The sequence below is a fragment of the Bombina bombina genome, chromosome 1, assembly GCF_027579735.1.
Source record: "Bombina bombina isolate aBomBom1 chromosome 1, aBomBom1.pri, whole genome shotgun sequence".
Lineage (NCBI taxonomy): Eukaryota > Metazoa > Chordata > Amphibia > Anura > Bombinatoridae > Bombina > Bombina bombina.
The window spans coordinates 1,494,105,798-1,494,124,495 of record NC_069499.1 but is presented as its reverse complement, the minus strand read 5'-3'; the positions used below and the strand labels follow the sequence as shown (position 1 = coordinate 1,494,124,495).

At 42.3% G+C, this 18,698-nt stretch overlaps 1 protein-coding gene across 3 annotated transcripts in view; it reads right to left on the bottom strand.

Annotated features, from left to right (window-relative positions):
- RHOT1 (ras homolog family member T1) overlaps positions 1-18,698 on the bottom strand; it is a 241,997-nt gene that overhangs the window by 176,656 nt on the left and 46,643 nt on the right. For all 3 annotated transcript variants that reach the window (XM_053707478.1, XM_053707488.1, XM_053707494.1), the window contains exon 11: positions 8,234-8,354. In XM_053707478.1, the coding sequence (XP_053563453.1) occupies positions 8,234-8,354 (121 nt within the window). The remainder of the gene's footprint in view (positions 1-8,233; positions 8,355-18,698) is intronic.

The window sequence follows — 18,698 nt, the reverse complement described above, 5'->3', positions numbered from 1 at the left end:
TGACCACTGCCCGCGCTGCAAACACACTGCTGTCCCACTCACTGACTACACGTGCAGTCACAAGCCGATTTGAGGGGACTACACGTGCAGTCAGGAGCCAATGTACCACCAATGGGAATAGTTTCAGTTCCCGCTAAGCGGTGCTAATAGGTTAAGATGATCTGTGGCCCATTAGGTATCAATCACGTGTCAACCACATGATTTGCGTAGCAGGCAAGTGGAAAGTCGGAAACCAAAAACAGAATTTATGTTTACCTGATAAATTACTTTCTCCAACGGTGTGTCCGGTCCACGGCGTCATCCTTACTTGTGGGATATTCTCTTCCCCAACAGGAAATGGCAAAGAGCCCAGCAAAGCTGGTCACATGATCCCTCCTAGGCTCCGCCTACCCCAGTCATTCGACCGACGTTAAGGAGGAATATTTGCATAGGAGAAACCATATGGTACCGTGGTGACTGTAGTTAAAGAAAATAAATTATCAGACCTGATTAAAAAAACCAGGGCGGGCCGTGGACCGGACACACCGTTGGAGAAAGTAATTTATCAGGTAAACATAAATTCTGTTTTCTCCAACATAGGTGTGTCCGGTCCACGGCGTCATCCTTACTTGTGGGAACCAATACCAAAGCTTTAGGACACGGATGAAGGGAGGGAGCAAATCAGGTCACCTAAATGGAAGGCACCACGGCTTGCAAAACCTTTCTCCCAAAAATAGCCTCAGAAGAAGCAAAAGTATCAAACTTGTAAAATTTGGTAAAAGTGTGCAGTGAAGACCAAGTCGCTGCCCTACATATCTGATCAACAGAAGCCTCGTTCTTGAAGGCCCATGTGGAAGCCACAGCCCTAGTGGAATGAGCTGTGATTCTTTCGGGAGGCTGCCGTCCGGCAGTCTCGTAAGCCAATCTGATGATGCTTTTAATCCAAAAAGAGAGAGAGGTAGAAGTTGCTTTTTGACCTCTCCGTTTACCGGAATAAACAACAAACAAGGAAGATGTTTGTCTAAAATCCTTTGTAGCATCTAAATAGAATTTTAGAGCGCGAACAACATCCAAATTGTGCAACAAACGTTCCTTCTTTGAAACTGGTTTCGGACATAGAGAAGGTACGATAATCTCCTGGTTAATGTTTTTGTTAGAAACAACTTTTGGAAGAAAACCAGGTTTAGTACGTAAAACCACCTTATCTGCATGGAACACCAGATAAGGAGGAGAACACTGCAGAGCAGATAATTCTGAAACTCTTCTAGCAGAAGAAATTGCAACTAAAAACAAAACTTTCCAAGATAATAACTTAATATCAACGGAATGCAAGGGTTCAAACGGAACCCCCTGAAGAACTGAAAGAACTAAATTGAGACTCCAAGGAGGAGTCAAAGGTTTGTAAACAGGCTTAATTCTAACCAGAGCCTGAACAAAGGCTTGAACATCTGGCACAGCGGCCAGCTTTTTGTGAAGTAACACAGACAAGGCAGAAATCTGTCCCTTCAGGGAACTTGCAGATAATCCTTTTTCCAATCCTTCTTGAAGGAAGGATAGAATCCTAGGAATCTTAACCTTGTCCCAAGGGAATCCTTTAGATTCACACCAACAGATATATTTTTTCCAAATTTTGTGGTAAATCTTTCTAGTTACAGGCTTTCTGGCCTGAACAAGAGTATCGATAACAGAATCTGAGAACCCTCGCTTCGATAAGATCAAGCGTTCAATCTCCAAGCAGTCAGCTGGAGTGAAACCAGATTCGGATGTTCGAACGGACCCTGAACAAGAAGGTCTCGTCTCAAAGGTAGCTTCCAAGGAGGAGCCGATGACATATTCACCAGATCTGCATACCAAGTCCTGCGTGGCCACGCAGGAGCTATCAAGATCACCGACGCCCTCTCCTGATTGATCCTGGCTACCAGCCTGGGGATGAGAGGAAACGGCGGGAACACATAAGCTAGTTTGAAGGTCCAAGGTGCTACTAGTGCATCCACTAGAGCCGCCTTGGGATCCCTGGATCTGGACCCGTAGCAAGGAACTTTGAAGTTCTGACGAGAGGCCATCAGATCCATGTCTGGAATGCCCCACAGCTGAGTGACTTGGGCAAAGATTTCCGGATGGAGTTCCCACTCCCCCGGATGCAATGTCTGACGACTCAGAAAATCCGCTTCCCAATTTTCCACTCCTGGGATGTGGATAGCAGACAGGTGGCAGGAGTGAGACTCCGCCCATAGAATGATTTTGGTCACTTCTTCCATCGCCAGGGAACTCCTTGTTCCCCCCTGATGGTTGATGTACGCAACAGTTGTCATGTTGTCTGATTGAAACCGTATGAACTTGGCCCTCGCTAGCTGAGGCCAAGCCTTGAGAGCATTGAATATCGCTCTCAGTTCCAGAATATTTATCGGTAGAAGAGATTCTTCCCGAGACCAAAGACCCTGAGCTTTCAGGGATCCCCAGACCGCGCCCCAGCCCATCAGACTGGCGTCGGTCGTGACAATGACCCACTCTGGTCTGCGGAATGTCATCCCTCGTGACAGGTTGTCCAGGGACAGCCACCAACGGAGTGAGTCTCTGGTCTTCTGATTTACTTGTATCTTCGGAGACAAGTCTGTATAGTCCCCATTCCACTGACTGAGCATGCACAGTTGTAATGGTCTTAGATGAATGCGTGCAAAAGGAACTATGTCCATTGCCGCTACCATCAACCCGATCACTTCCATGCACTGAGCTATGGAAGGAAGAGGAACGGAATGAAGTATCCGACAAGAGTCTAGAAGTTTTGTTTTTCTGGCCTCTGTCAGAAAAATCCTTATTTCTAAGGAGTCTATTATTGTTCCCAAGAAGGGAACCCTTGTTGACGGAGATAGAGAACTCTTTTCCACGTTCACTTTCCATCCGTGAGATCTGAGAAAGGCCAGGACAATGTCCGTGTGAGCCTTTGCTTGAGGAAGGGACGACGCTTGAATCAGAATGTCGTCCAAGTAAGGTACTACAGCAATGCCCCTTGGTCTTAGCACAGCTAGAAGGGACCCTAGTACCTTTGTGAAAATCCTTGGAGCAGTGGCTAATCCGAAAGGAAGCGCCACGAACTGGTAATGTTTGTCCAGGAATGCGAACCTCAGGAACCGATGATGTTCCTTGTGGATAGGAATATGTAGATACGCATCCTTTAAATCCACCGTGGTCAAGAATTGACCTTCCTGGATGGAAGGAAGAATAGTTCGAATGGTTTCCATCTTGAACGATGGAACCTTGAGAAACTTGTTTAAGATCTTGAGATCTAAGATTGGTCTGAACGTTCCCTCTTTTTTGGGAACTATAAACAGATTGGAGTAGAACCCCATCCCTTGTTCTCTTAATGGAACGGGATGAATCACTCCCATTTTTAACAGGTCTTCTACACAATGTAAGAATGCCTGTCTTTTTATGTGGTCTGAAGACAACTGAGACCTGTGGAACCTCCCCCTTGGGGGAAGTCCCTTGAATTCCAGAAGATAACCTTGGGAGACTATTTCTAGCGCCCAAGGATCCAGAACATCTCTTGCCCAAGCCTGAGCGAAGAGAGAGAGTCTGCCCCCCACCAGATCCGGTCCCGGATCGGGGGCCAACATTTCATGCTGTCTTGGTAGCAGTGGCAGGTTTCTTGGCCTGCTTTCCCTTGTTCCAGCCTTGCATTGGTCTCCAAGCTGGCTTGGCTTGAGAAGTATTACCCTCTTGCTTAGAGGACGTAGCACCTTGGGCTGGTCCGTTTCTACGAAAGGGACGAAAATTAGGTTTATTTTTTGCCTTGAAAGGCCGATCCTGAGGAAGGGCGTGGCCCTTACCCCCAGTGATATCCGAGATAATCTCTTTCAAGTCAGGGCCAAACAGCGTTTTCCCCTTGAAAGGAATGTTAAGTAGCTTGTTCTTGGAAGACGCATCAGCCGACCAAGATTTCAACCAAAGCGCTCTGCGCGCCACAATAGCAAACCCAGAATTCTTAGCCGCTAACCTAGCCAATTGCAAAGTGGCGTCTAGGGTGAAAGAATTAGCCAATTTGAGAGCATTGATTCTGTCCATAATCTCCTCATAAGGAGGAGAATCACTGTCGACCGCCTTTATCAGCTCATCGAACCAGAAACATGCGGCTGTAGCGACAGGGACAATGCATGAAATTGGTTGTAGAAGGTAACCCTGCTGAACAAACATCTTTTTAAGCAAACCTTCTAATTTTTTATCCATAGGATCTTTGAAAGCACAACTATCCTCTATGGGTATAGTGGTGCGTTTGTTTAAAGTGGAAACCGCTCCCTCGACCTTGGGGACTGTCTGCCATAAGTCCTTTCTGGGGTCGACCATAGGAAACAATTTTTTAAATATGGGGGGAGGGACGAAAGGAATACCGGGCCTTTCCCATTCTTTATTAACAATGTCCGCCACCCGCTTGGGTATAGGAAAAGCTTCTGGGAGCCCCGGCACCTCTAGGAACTTGTCCATTTTACATAGTTTCTCTGGGATGACCAACTTGTCACAATCATCCAGAGTGGATAATACCTCCTTAAGCAGAATGCGGAGATGTTCCAACTTAAATTTAAAAGCAATCACATCAGGTTCAGCTTGTTGAGAAATATGCCCTGAATCAGTAATTTCTCCCTCAGACAAAACCTCCCTGGCCCCATCAGACTGAGTTAGAGGCCCTTCAGAAATATTAATATCAGCGTCGTCATGCTCTTCAGTATCTAAAACAGAGCAGTCGCGCTTACGCTGATAAGTGTTCATTTTGGCTAAAATGTTTTTGACAGAATTATCCATTACAGCCGTTAATTGTTGCATAGTAAGGAGTATTGGCGCGCTAGATGTACTAGGGGCCTCCTGAGTGGGCAAGACTCGTGTAGACGAAGGAGGGAATGATGCAGTACCATGCTTACTCCCCTCACTTGAGGAATCATCTTGGGCATCATTGTCATTGTCACATAAATCACATTTATTTAAATGAATAGGAATTCTGGCTTCCCCACATTCAGAACACAGTCTATCTGGTAGTTCAGACATGTTAAACAGGCATAAACTTGATAACAAAGTACAAAAAACGTTTTAAAATAAAACCGTTACTGTCACTTTAAATTTTAAACTGAACACACTTTTTTACTGCAAATGCGAAAAAACATGAAGGAATTGTTCAAAATTCACCAAATTTTCACCACAGTGTCTTAAAGCCTTAAAAGTATTGCACACCAAATTTGGAAGCTTTAACCCTTAAAATAACGGAACCGGAGCCGTTTTGAACTTTAACCCCTTTACAGTCCCTGGTATCTGCTTTGCTGAGACCCAACCAAGCCCCAAGGGGAATACGATACCAAATGACGCCTTCAGAAAGTCTTTTCTAAGTATCCGAGCTCCTCTCACATGCGACTGCATGCCATGCCTCTCAAAAACAAGTGCGCAACACCGGCGCGAAAATGAGGCTCTGCCTATGCTTTGGGAAAGCCCCTAAAGAATAAGGTGTCTAAAACAGTGCCTGCCGATATTATTATATCAAAATACCCAGATAAAATGATTCCTCAAGGCTAAATATGTGTTAATAATCAATCGATTTAGCCCAAAAAAAGTCTACAGTCTTAATAAGCCCTTTTTGAAGCCCTTATTTACAATCGTAATAAACATGGCTTACCGGATCCCATAGGGAAAATGACAGCTTCCAGCATTACATCGTCTTGTTAGAATGTGTCATACCTCAAGCAGCAAGAGACTGCTCACTGTTCCCCCAACTGAAGTTAATTGCTCTCAACAGTCCTGTGTGGAACAGCCATGGATTTTAGTGACGGTTGCTAAAATCATTTTCCTCATACAAACAGAAATCTTCATCTCTTTTCTGTTTCTGAGTAAATAGTACATACCAGCACTATTTCAAAATAACAAACTCTTGATTGAATAATAAAAACTACAGTTAAACACTTAAAAACTCTAAGCCATCTCCGTGGAGATGTTGCCTGTACAACGGCAAAGAGAATGACTGGGGTAGGCGGAGCCTAGGAGGGATCATGTGACCAGCTTTGCTGGGCTCTTTGCCATTTCCTGTTGGGGAAGAGAATATCCCACAAGTAAGGATGACGCCGTGGACCGGACACACCTATGTTGGAGAAAAAAAAAATTTAAAAGAATTTTAAATTCAAAGAAATTTGTGCTAAAGCAGTGACACACCTACACACTGCCGCCGACACACTAATGTGTCACGACACACAGTTTGGAAAGCACTGCCCTAGTAGAACAAACAGCACAAGCTTGTGTTGTTAAATAAAAAAATAAAATAACTCTTGATTGAAGAATCCTTTCAGTCACCTAACTTTACCCCTTCCTTGCTCTAACGTAGGCAAAGAGAATGACTGGGGTTGGAGGGAAGGGAGATGATATTTAACAGTTTTGCTGTGGTGCTCTTTGCCGCCTCCTGCTGGGCAGGATTGATATTCCCAATAGTAATTAGATGATCTGTGGACTCACCGTGTTATTAGAAAGAAAAGGATATTGATGTCACCTCTTCCTGCAAGCTAAGCACATTTGGACATGTTGTGGTTTCAACTAGCAAAAACAGCTATTTTGTATACAAAAATAAACCTAAAGTTGAAAATTCCTATACATTTTATACTCTGCAGTTGGTGTAACAAGTCATCGGAAACACATTTAGGGAAAACCATTATTACAGTATAAAAAGCTGAAGATGAGTGCACAGAAATAAGAAGCAGAAACTGAAGGTTGAAACCAAGGGCTGCATCGGCGTCTCTCCCGATACAAGACAGACCAATCAAACTGAAAGTTTGCAGTCTAAATATAAACAAAACAATAGTTTCCCTTAGACGGTATTCAAGCAAGGTGAGGTGAAGTAAAGTTCATACTTGAAAAGTATGAACTTTACTTCACCTCACCTTGCTTGAATACCATCTAAGGGAAACTATTGTTTTGTTCATTATTACAGTACACTGTCCCTTTTAATCCAATGGGGATTTTATTTTTACAATTGTTATCAAAACATGGTCGTTATGTCCACCTAGAAGCAGTAAACAGCAGAGATGCATTACTAGGGAAGCCTTGCAAAGTAACTCCTCAGTGGAAATATGCAGCCAACACTATAGGAAATGCACAAACAGATTTTCTTTGTAACAGGCATTTTGTGCATCCATTTTAATTGGTCTTTCTTTTCTGAAAGCTAAAATAAAAACTTTAAAATATTGAAGACTAACTTTTTTTTTTTTTTTAAAAAAAAAATATATATATATATATATATATATATATATATATATATATATATATATATATATATATATTTATATTATTTTCCCTTCTTTCTCCCTACAAGTAAAACCTGCCACAAGCAGTGTATTCCAGAGTGGCTTACTACCAGTACATTCCTTGCAAGCTTAAAATTTGCCGCAAACTATTATTAGCTTCTGTTGATAACCATAACTGGAATATGTTGAAAAACCTGACCTGGAACACGATGTATCACATATTTTTATGCATAAATATGAATGGAAAAACAAGGTGTTTTTATTTACAAATTAAGATGTTAATAAACAAAAGCAATTGATGGTTCGAGTGTGGGAAAATTACACAATCCCATGAACATTTACAAAATAGCAAAACTGATGATTTCTACTTAAGACATAGCTCTGTACCCATTAGAGGAAGAAATCAATTAGGCTATTTGTCACCTACAAATTCCTATCTTTTTTCTAATAAAACATAGCTTTTGATGGCAGCTAAAAACCCCAATATTGTTTTATACAAATGTTCTATACACTTTTTATACAATATTAAATGCTCTGACAGACTGTCCAACCTGCCTGAATAAGTTGCGAGTAAGCATGAAAAATATTAGAAATAACATTCCTCTGTCACAGTCTATGAGGTCCAGTACAGTAGATTGTATATATAAATAATATTAGGCATGTGCATTCGTCAATTCTTTTGTGTAATGAATAAAGAATAGTGCCACATTCTATCTTTTTGGTGACCAGATTTGTGTGAAAGTGAAACACACAAAGATCTGGATTTGCACAGATCTTTGTGTGTTGCATTTTCACATGAAAAAATCTGCATCGAATGCAGCTACCCAGGGTCATATTCGCCATTTGTAAAACAATCGACAAATGCATATGTCAAATATATATTCCAAGCAACAGTGCTATTTGATGGTCTATGATTGCATTCATTAAATTTATTTCAGTTCAAACAATTTCAACGTACAGAGAACATTGTTTACATAAAGGTGACTTACGGTGGAAATAAATACTCTGGTGTTAACTCCAAGTCATCGTCATATCCAAAGCGCCGTAATACGGTCCACGTAGTCTCATGTCTTCCTCTCTGTATGAAAAGTGTATGCAAGAAAAGAAATCCTGCAGGAAAAAATGCAATTACTTAACTTTGTTTTACTATCCATACTGATTGCCCTAACAGATAAAACACAAATATATATATATATATATATATATATATATATACACACTTTATCATGTAGCATTTTAACCCCATGGGCCAAATGGACGAAGATCTATGTCATGAGGTACATAGCCCATTGTACAGCATAACCTAGATCTACGTCCATACTGCGGCCCAGTGTTCCGTTACCATATGAAGGCAGATTGCCAGATCATTACATACAGTAACATGGTGTGTGTCACTGTCTGTAACAGTCTCTGTTGGTGCCAACGGGAGGTGTGGGAAGGAAAGTCAGTGGGGTGCCCAAAAATTTTGAAGGGAGAGCGATGGGGAGCTGCACTACTGAAAAGGTTTGGGATAGTTGGGTCGGGGCACCGCAATTACTGATCATGAGGAGGGGGAGGTCCACTACACTACAGAAAAAATACAAAATAATAAATACATTTTAAAAAATAAAAACCCTAAAAATTGGGTACTGGCAGACAGCTGCCAGCATCAAAGGTGGCTGTAACTAGTGGGTGGGGGGAAGGGTTAGAGAGCTGTTTTGGAGGGATCATGGAGGTAGAAGGGTTGAGGAAGGATCACTACACTGCAGAAAAAAATAAAATAATAATATAAAAAGCCCTAAACTGCATACTTGGGAGACTGTCTGCCAGTACCTAAGATGGTAGGGATATGTGTGGGTGGGGGGAAGAGAGCTGTTTGTGAGGGATCAGGGACGTGTCAGGTAGGAGGGTAACACCTACATTAATAGACTTTTCCATACCTGCCAATTTATTAATCCCTCAATTGCTGAAAATTTCATTAGTGTGGTGCGCAGCTGCAATTACCAGGCTTCTAAATTACCAAAAAGACCAATGGCAAAGTCATGTATGCCTGCTATTTCCAAACAGAGGGTATCCCAAAGAAGCTTTTACAATCATTTGTGTCATGATTGCACAAGCAGTATGTAAATAATTTCAGCAAGAAACCTAAAGTTTGTGAAAAAGTATTTTTTTTTATATGATCACATCGAATTGGCGGCATGAAATATACCAAAATGAGCCTAGATCAATACTTTGGGTTGTCTACTTAAAAATATATATAGTTATGATAAGTAAATAAAATTTAAAAAAAACAAGGCTCTATTTCTGTTGATAGCAAAAAAATAAATAAATAACTCTTCGGTATTTAGATCAAGTTTTTCTCTGAAATTCCTGTAAGTGAAGGGGTTAATTTGGATGAATAGCTAAGAATGATTGAATTATAGATAGGTAAACTAGAAACTGATACCTCCAGAAAATAGCGGCCTCCCTGTGATTTTTCCTAAACTGAGATGCTAATAAACTCATGATTAACACAGAGCATGCAATTTAAAACACTTTTTAATTTACTTCTATTATCATATCTTCTTGGTTCTCTTGGCATACTTAGTTGAAAAGCATACCTAAGTAGGATCAGGTGCAGAAATGTAGTACTGGGAGCTAGCATCCGTTTACACATATGCCTCTTGTTATTGGCTCACCAGATGTGTTCAGCTACCTCACAGGAGCAACAGGTTTCCAGTTTACTTCCATTATCAAATTTGCTTTGTTCCCATGATATTGTGTTGAAGAGATACATAGGTAGGCATCTGGAGCACTACATGGCAGGAAATAGTGCTGCCATCTAGTGTAATGAATTGTGGACTCTCATCACCTTATGAAAGAAAACATAATTTATGCTTACTTGATAAATTTATTTCTCTTGTAGTGTTATCCAGTCCACGGATCATCCATTACTTGTGGGATATTCTCCTTCCCAATAGGAAGTTGCAAGAGGATCACCCACAGCAGAGCTGCTATATAGCTCCTCCCCTCACTGCCATATCCAGTCATTCGACCGAAACAAGCCGAGAAAGGAGAAACCATAGGGTGCAGTGGTGACTGTAGTTTAATTAAAATTTAGACCTGCCTTAAAAGGACAGGGAGGGCCGTGGACTGGATACACCACAAGAGAAATAAATTTATCAGGTAAGCATAAATTATGTTTTCTCTTGTTAAGTGTATCCAGTCCACGGATCATCCATTACTTGTGGGATACCAATACCAAAGCTAAAGTACAGGGATGATGGGAGGGACAAGGCAGGAACTTAAACGGAAGGAACCACTGCCTGTAGAACCTTTCTCCCAAAAACAGCCTCCGAAGAAGCAAAAGTATCAAATTAGTAAAATTTTGAAAAGGTATGAAGCGAAGACCAAGTCGCAGCCTTGCAAATCTGTTCAACAGAAGCCTCATTTTTAAAGGCCCAGGTGGAAGCCACAGCTCTAGTAGAATGAGCTGTAATCCTTTCAGGGGGCTGCTGTCCAGCAGTCTCATAGGCTAAACGGATTATACTCCGAAGCCAAAAAGAAAGAGAGGTTGCCGAGGCCTTTTGACCTCTCCTCTGTCCAGAGTAAACAACAAACAGGTTAGATGTTTGACGAAAATCTTTAGTAGCTTGTAAGTAAAACTTCAAGGCACGGACTACATCTAGATTATGCAAAAGACGTTCCTTCTTTGAGGAAGGATTAGGACACAATGATGGAACAACAATCTCTTGATTGATATTCTTGTTAGAAACCACCTTGGGTAAAAACCCAGGTTTTGTACGCAGAACTACTTTATCTGAATGAAAGATCAGATAAGGAGAATCACAATGTAAGGCAGATAACTCAGAGACTCTTCGAGCCGAGGAAATAGCCATCAGAAACAGAACTTTCCATGATAGAAGTTTGATATCAATAGAATGAAGGGGTTCAAACGGAACCCCTTGGAGAACTTTAAGAACCAAGTTTAAGCTCCATGGAGGAGCAACAGGTTTAAACACAGGCTTAATTCTAACTAAAGCCTGACAAAATGCCTTGTGTAAAAGAATAGACAGAGCAGAAATCTGTCCCTTTAAAGAACTAGCTGATAATCCTTTGTCCAAACCCTCTTGGAGGAAGGACAATATCCTAGGAATCCTAACCCTACTCCATGAGTAATTCTTGGATTCACACCAATGAAGATATTTACGCCATATCTTGTGCTAGATTTTCCTGGTGACAGGCTTTCGTGCCTGTATTAAGGTATTAATGACTGACTCGGAGAAGCCACACTTTGATAGGATCAAGCGTTCAATCTCCATGCAGTCAGTCTCAGAGAAATTAGATTCGGATGATTGAAAGGACCTTGTATTAGAAGGTCTTGTCTCAGAGGCAGAGTCCATGGTGGAAAGGAAGACATGTCCACCAGATCTGCATACCAGGTCCTGCGTGGCCACGCAGGCGCTATCAGAATCACTGATGCTCTCTCCTGTCTGATTTTGGCAATCAGTCGAGGGAGCAGAGGAAACGGTGGAAACACATAAGCCAGGTTGAAGAACCAAGGAGCTGCTAGAGCATCTATCAGCGTCGCTTCTGGGTCCCTGGACCTGTAACAAGGAAGCTTGGCGTTCTGGCGAGACGCCATGAGATCCAGTTCTGGTTTGCCCCAACGATGGACCAATTAAGCAAACACCTCCGGATGGAGCTCCCACTCCCCCGGATGAAAAGTCTGACGACTTAGAAAATCCGCCTCCCAGTTCTCTACGCCCGGGATATGGATCGCTGATAGGTGGCAAGAGTGAGTCTCTGCCCAGCGAATTATCTTGGAGACTTCCGACATCGCTAGGGAACTCCTGGTTCCCCCTTGATGGTTGATGTAAGCCACAGTCGTGATGTTGTCCGACTGAAATCTGATGAACCTCAGTGTTGCTAACTGAGGCCAAGCTAGAAGAGCATTGAATATTGCTCTTAACTCCAGAATATTTATTGGGAGGAGTTTCTCCTCCTGAGTCCATGAACCCTGAGCCTTCAGGGAGTTCCAGACTGCACCCCAACCTAGAAGGCTGGCATCTGTTGTTACAATCGTCCAATCTGGTCTGCGAAAGGTCATACCCTTGGACAGGTGGACCCGAGATAACCACCAGAGAAGAGAATCTCTGGTTTCCTGATCCAGATTTAGTAGAGGGGACAAATCTGTGTAATCCCCATTCCACTGACTGAGATGCAGGCGCGCAAATGGCACTATGTCCATCGCCGCTACCATTAAGCCAATTACTTCCATGCACTGAGCCACCGCAGGGCGCGGAATGGAGTGAAGAACACGGCAAGCATTTAGAAGTTTTGATAACCTGGACTCCGTCAGGTAAATTTTCATTTCTACAGAATCTATAAGAGTCCGAGGAAGGAAACCCTTGTGAGAGGAGATAGAGAACTCTTTTCTTCATTCACTTTCCACCCATGCGACCTCAGAAATGCCAGAACTATCTCTGTATGAGACTTGGCAATTTGAAAGCTTGACGCCTGTATCAGGATGTCGTCTAGATAAGGAGCCACCGCTATGCCTCGCGGTCTTAGAACCACCAGAAGTGAGCCCAGAACCTTTGTAAAAATTCTTGGGGCTGTAGCCAACCCGAAGGGAAGAGCTACAAATTGGTAATGCTTGTCTAGAAAGGCAAACCTCAGGAACCGATGATGATTCTTGTGAATCGGAATGTGAAGGTAGGCATCCTTTAAGTCCACTGTGTTCATGTACTGACCCTCTTGGATCATGGGTAGGATGGTTCGAATAGTTTCCATCTTGAATGATGGAACTCTGAGGAATTTGTTTAAGATCTTTAGATCCAAAATTGGTCTGAAGGTTCCCTCTTTTTTGGGAACCACAAACAGATTTGAATAAAAACCCTGTCCTTGTTCCGTCCGCGGAACTGGATGGATCACTCCCATTACTAGGAGGTCTTGCACGCAGCGTAAGAATGCCTCTTTCTTTATCTGGTTTGCAGATAATCTTGAAAGGTGAAATCTCCCTTGTGGAAGAGAAGCTTTGAAGTCCAGAAGATATCCCTGAGATATGATCTCCAACGCCCAGGGATCCTGAACATCTCTTGCCCACGCCTGGGCGAAGAGAGAAAGTCTGCCCCCTACTAGATCCGTTGCCGGATAGGGGGCTGTTCCTTCATGCTGTCTTGGAGGCAGCAGCAGGCTTTCTGGCCTGCTTGCCCTTGTTCCAGGACTGGTTATATTTCCAGGCCTGCTTGGAGTGAGCAAAAGTTCCCTCTTGTTTTGAAGCGGAGGAAGTTGATGCTGCACCTGCCTTGAAATTTCGAAAGGCACGAAAATTAGACTGTTTGGCCCTTGATTTGACCCTGTCCTGAGGAAGGGTATGACCCTTACCTCCAGTAATGTCAGCAATAATTTCTTTCAAAGCAGGCCCGAATAAGGTCTGCCCCTTGAAAGGAATGTTGAGCAATTTAGACTTTGAAGTCACGTCAGCTGACCAGGATTTAAGCCATAGCGCCCAACGCGCCTGGATGGCGAATCCGGAATTCTTAGCCGTTAGTTTAGTCAAATGAACAATGGCATCAGAAACAAATGAGTTAGCTAGCTTAAGTGTTCTAAGCTTGTCAATGATTTCAGTCAATGGAGCTGTATGGATGGCCTCTTCCAGGGCCTCAAACCAGAACGCCGCAGTAGCAGTGACAGGCGCAATGCATGCAAGGGGCTGTAAAATAAAACCTTGTTGAATAAACATTTTCTTAAGGTAACCCTCTAATTTTTTTATCCATTGGATCTGAAAAAGCACAACTGTCCTCAACCGGGATAGTGGTACGCTTTGCTAAAATAGAAACTGCTCCCTCCACCTTAGGGACCGTCTGCCATAAGTCCCGTGTAGTGGCGTCTATTGGAAACATTTTTCTAAATATAGGAGGGGGGGAAAACGGCACACCGGGTCTATCCCACTCCTTACTAATAATTTCTGTAAACCTTTTAGGTACTGGAAAAACATCAGTACACACCGGCACTGCGTAGTATTTATCCAGTCTACACAATTTCTCTGGCACTGCAATTGTGTCACAGTCATTCAGAGCAGCTAACACCTCCCCAAGCAATACACGGAGGTTCTCAAGCTTAAATTTAAAATTAGAAATATCTGAATCAGGTTTCCCCGAGTCAGAGATGTCACCCACAGACTGAAGCTCTCCGTCCTCAGGTTCTGCATATTGTGACGCAGTATCAGACATGGCTCTTACAGCATCTACGCGCTCTGTATCTCGTCTAACCCCAGAGCTATCGCGCTTGCCTCTTAATTCAGGCAATCTGGCTAATACCGCTGACAGGGTATTATCCATGATCGCAGCCATGTCCTGCAAAGTAATCGCTATGGGCGTCCCTGATGTACTTGGCGCCATATTAGCGTGAGTCCCTTGAGCGGGAGGCAAAGGGTCCGACACGTGGGGAGAGTTAGTCGGCATAACTTCCCCCTCGACAGAACCCTCTGGTGACAATTCTTTTATAGATAAAGACTGATCTTTACTGTTTAAGGTGAAATCAATACATTTAGTACACATTCTCCTATGGGGCTCCACCATGGCTTTTAAACATAATGAACAAGTAGTTTCCTCTGTGTCAGACATGTTTGTACAGACTAGCAATGAGACTAGCAAGCTTGGAAAACACTTTAAACCAAGTTAACAAGCAATATAAAAAACGTTACTGCGCCTTTAAGAAAAACAAATTTTGTCAAAATTTGAAATAACAGTGAAAAAAGGCAGTTACACTAACAAAATTTTTACAGTGTATGTAACAAGTTAGCAGAGCATTGCGCCCACTTGCAAATGGATGATTAACCCCTTAATACTAAAAACGGAATAACAAATGACAAAAACGTTTTTAAAACCAGTCACAACAACTGCCACAGCTCTACTGTGGCTGTTACCTTCCTCAAACACGACTTTTGAAGCCTTTTGAGCCCTTCAGAGATGTCCTGTATCATGCAGAGGGAAGCTGAATGTCTCTGTCTGTAATTTTAGCTGCGCAGAAAAGCGCTAAAATAGACCCCTCCCACTCATATTACAACAGTGGAAAGCCTCAGGAAACTGTTTCTAGGCAAAAATCAAGCCAGCCATGTGGGAAAAAAAACTAGGCCCCAATAAGTTTTATCACCAAGCATATATAAAAACGATTAAACATGCCAGCAAACGTTTTATATTGCACTTTTATAAGAGTATGTATCTCTGTTAATAAGCCTGATACCAGTCGCTATTAAATCACTGCATTTAGGCTTAACTTACATAAATCCGGTATCAGCAGCATTTTCTAGCAAATTCCATCCCTAGAAAAATGTTAACTGCACATACCTTATTGCAGGATAACCTGGACGCCATTCCCCCTCTGAAGTTACCTCACTCCTCAGAATATGTGAGAACAGCAGTGGATCTTAGTTACTTCTGCTAAGATCATAGAAACCGCAGGCAGGTTCTTCTTCTAAATGCTGTCTGAGATAAAATAGTACGCTCCGGTACCATTTAAAAATAATAAACTTTTGATTGAAGAAAAAAACTAACTATAATACACCACTCTCCTCTTACTACCTCCATCTTTGTTGAGAGTTGCAAGAGAATGACTGGATATGGCAGTGATCCTCTTCCAACTTCCTGTTGGGAAGGAGAATATCCCACAAGTAATGGATGATCTGTGGACTGGATACACTGAACAAGAGAAATATATATTTTTTTCTGAATTTCAAAAATAAATAAAATATCATACAATTTAATCATAGCATGCAGACAGCAGCAGATTAGGCGGGAAAACAATTTAAACTTAGTATCTGAGGATAAACATATTTAACATCTTTAAAGTGATTGTCAATCCTAGCGTTTGTGAAACACTAGGATTAACTATTGGAACAAATAAAGGGGACTTTCAGTCATGGTGAAAATTCCTTTATTTGTTTCAAGCGTTCGCTGCACTGAGTTGCTTAAAGGGACACTCAATCAAAATTAAATTTTCATTATTCAGATAGAGCATGCAATTTTAAACAACTTTCCAATTTACTGCCATTAACAAAATGTGCACAGTCTTTTTATATTTAAACTTTTTGAGTCACCAGCTCCTACTGAGCATGTGCAAGAATAAGTGTGTATGCATTTGTGAATGGCTGATAGCTGTCACATGGTACGTGTATGCATTTGTGATTGGCTGATGACTGTCACATGGTACAGGGGGGAGTAGAAAAAAACAACTTTTAAAATTGTCAGAAAAAAAATCTACTACTCATTTGAAGTTCAGACTAAGTGCTATTGCATTGTCTTGTTATCTTGCATTTGTTGGTTATGCAAATCTACAGTGTTGACTGGTCCTTTAAGCAGCCCACAGCAGAACATTGTTTTGCTAAGAGGTGATGTTTCCACCTCTTAGTAAATAGCTGTGCGTTCCAGCAGGCGTCAAGCCAGATTTCTTTCACGGCTATTGGCTAAGAGGTGAAAACGCCACCTCTCAGCAAAACAGCGTTCTTCCATGGGCTGCCTGAGCAGTGCGTCCGGCGAATGCATCAAACAAATAAAGGAGCTTTCAGCATGAAGTATTTTATACTTCATGAATTAAAGTCCCCTTTATTTGTTCCAATGGTCAATCCTAGCATTTCAGAAACCCTAGGATTGTCAATCACTTTAAAGGGCCAGTAAACCTAAAAAAACATAATTTATGCTTACCTGATAAATTCCTTTCTTCTGTTGTGTGATCAGTCCACGGGTCATCATTACTTCTGGGATATAACTCCTCCCCAACAGGAAATGCAAGAGGATTCACCCAGCAGAGCTGCATATAGCTCCTCCCCTCTACGTCAGTCCCAGTCATTCGACCAAGAAACAACGAGAAAGGAGTAACCAAGGGTGAAGTGGTGACTGGAGTATAATTTAAAAGATATTTACCTGCCTTAAAACAGGGCGGGCCGTGGACTGATCACACAACAGAAGAAAGGAATTTATCAGGTAAGCATAAATTATGTTTTCTTCTGTTATGTGTGATCAGTCCACGGGTCATCATTACTTCTGGGATACCAATACCAAAGCAAAAGTACACGGATGACGGGAGGGATAGGCAGGCTCATTATACAGAAGGAACCACTGCCTGAAGAACCTTTCTCCCAAAAATAGCCTCCGAAGAAGCAAAAGTGTCAAATTTGTAAAATTTGGAAAAAGTATGAAGCGAAGACCAAGTTGCAGCCTTGCAAATCTGTTCAACAGAGGCCTCATTCTTAAAGGCCCAAGTGGAAGCCACAGCTCTAGTGGAGTGAGCTGTAATTCTTTCAGGAGGCTGCTGTCCAGCAGTCTCATAGGCTAAACGTATTATGCTACGAAGCCAAAAAGAGAGAGAGGTAGCAGAAGCTTTTTGACCTCTCCTCTGTCCAGAGTAAACGACAAACAAGGAAGAAGTTTGGCGAAAATCTTTAGTTGCCTGCAAGTAGAACTTGAGGGCACGAACTACATCCAGATTGTGTAAAAGACGTTCCTTCTTTGAAGAAGGATTTGGACACAAGGATGGGACAACAATCTCTTGATTGATGTTCCTGTTAGTGACTACCTTAGGTAAGAACCCAGGTTTAGTACGCAGAACTACCTTGTCTGAGTGAAAAATCAGATAAGGGGAATCACAATGTAAGGCTGATAACTCAGAGACTCTTCGAGCCGAGGAAATAGCCATTAAAAACAGAACTTTCCAAGATAACATTTTTATATCAATGGAATGAAGGGGTTCAAACGGAACACCCTGTAAAACGTTAAGAACTAAGTTTAAACTCCATGGTGGAGCAACAGCTTTAAACACAGGCTTGATCCTAGCTAAAGCCTGACAAAAGGACTGGACGTCTGGATTTTCTGACAGACGTCTGTGTAACAAGATGGACAGAGCTGAAATCTGTCCCTTTAATGAACTAGCTGATAAACCCTTTTCTAAACCTTCTTGTAGAAAAGACAATATCCTAGCGATCCTAACCTTACTCCAGGAGTAACCTTTGGATTCGCACCAGTATAGGTATTTCCGCCATATTTTATGGTAAATCCTTCTGGTAACAGGCTTCCTAGCCTGAATCAGGGTATCAATAACCGACTCAGAAAAACCACGTTTTGATAAAATCAAGCGTTCAATTTCCAAGCAGTCAGCTTCAGAGAAGTTAGATTTTGATGTTTGAATGGACCCTGTATCAGAAGGTCCTGTTTCAGAGGTAGAGACCAAGGCGGACAGGATGACATGTCCACTAGATCTGCATACCAAGTCCTGCGTGGCCAAGCAGGTGCTATTAGAATTACTGATGCTCTCTCCTGTTTGATTTTGGCAATCAATCGAGGAAGCAGCGGGAAGGGTGGAAACACATAAGCCATCCTGAAGTTCCAAGGTGCTGTCAAAGCATCTATCAGAACTGCTCCCGGATCCCTGGATCTGGACCCGTAGCGAGGAAGTTTGGCGTTCTGGCGAGACGCCATGAGATCTATCTCTGGTTTG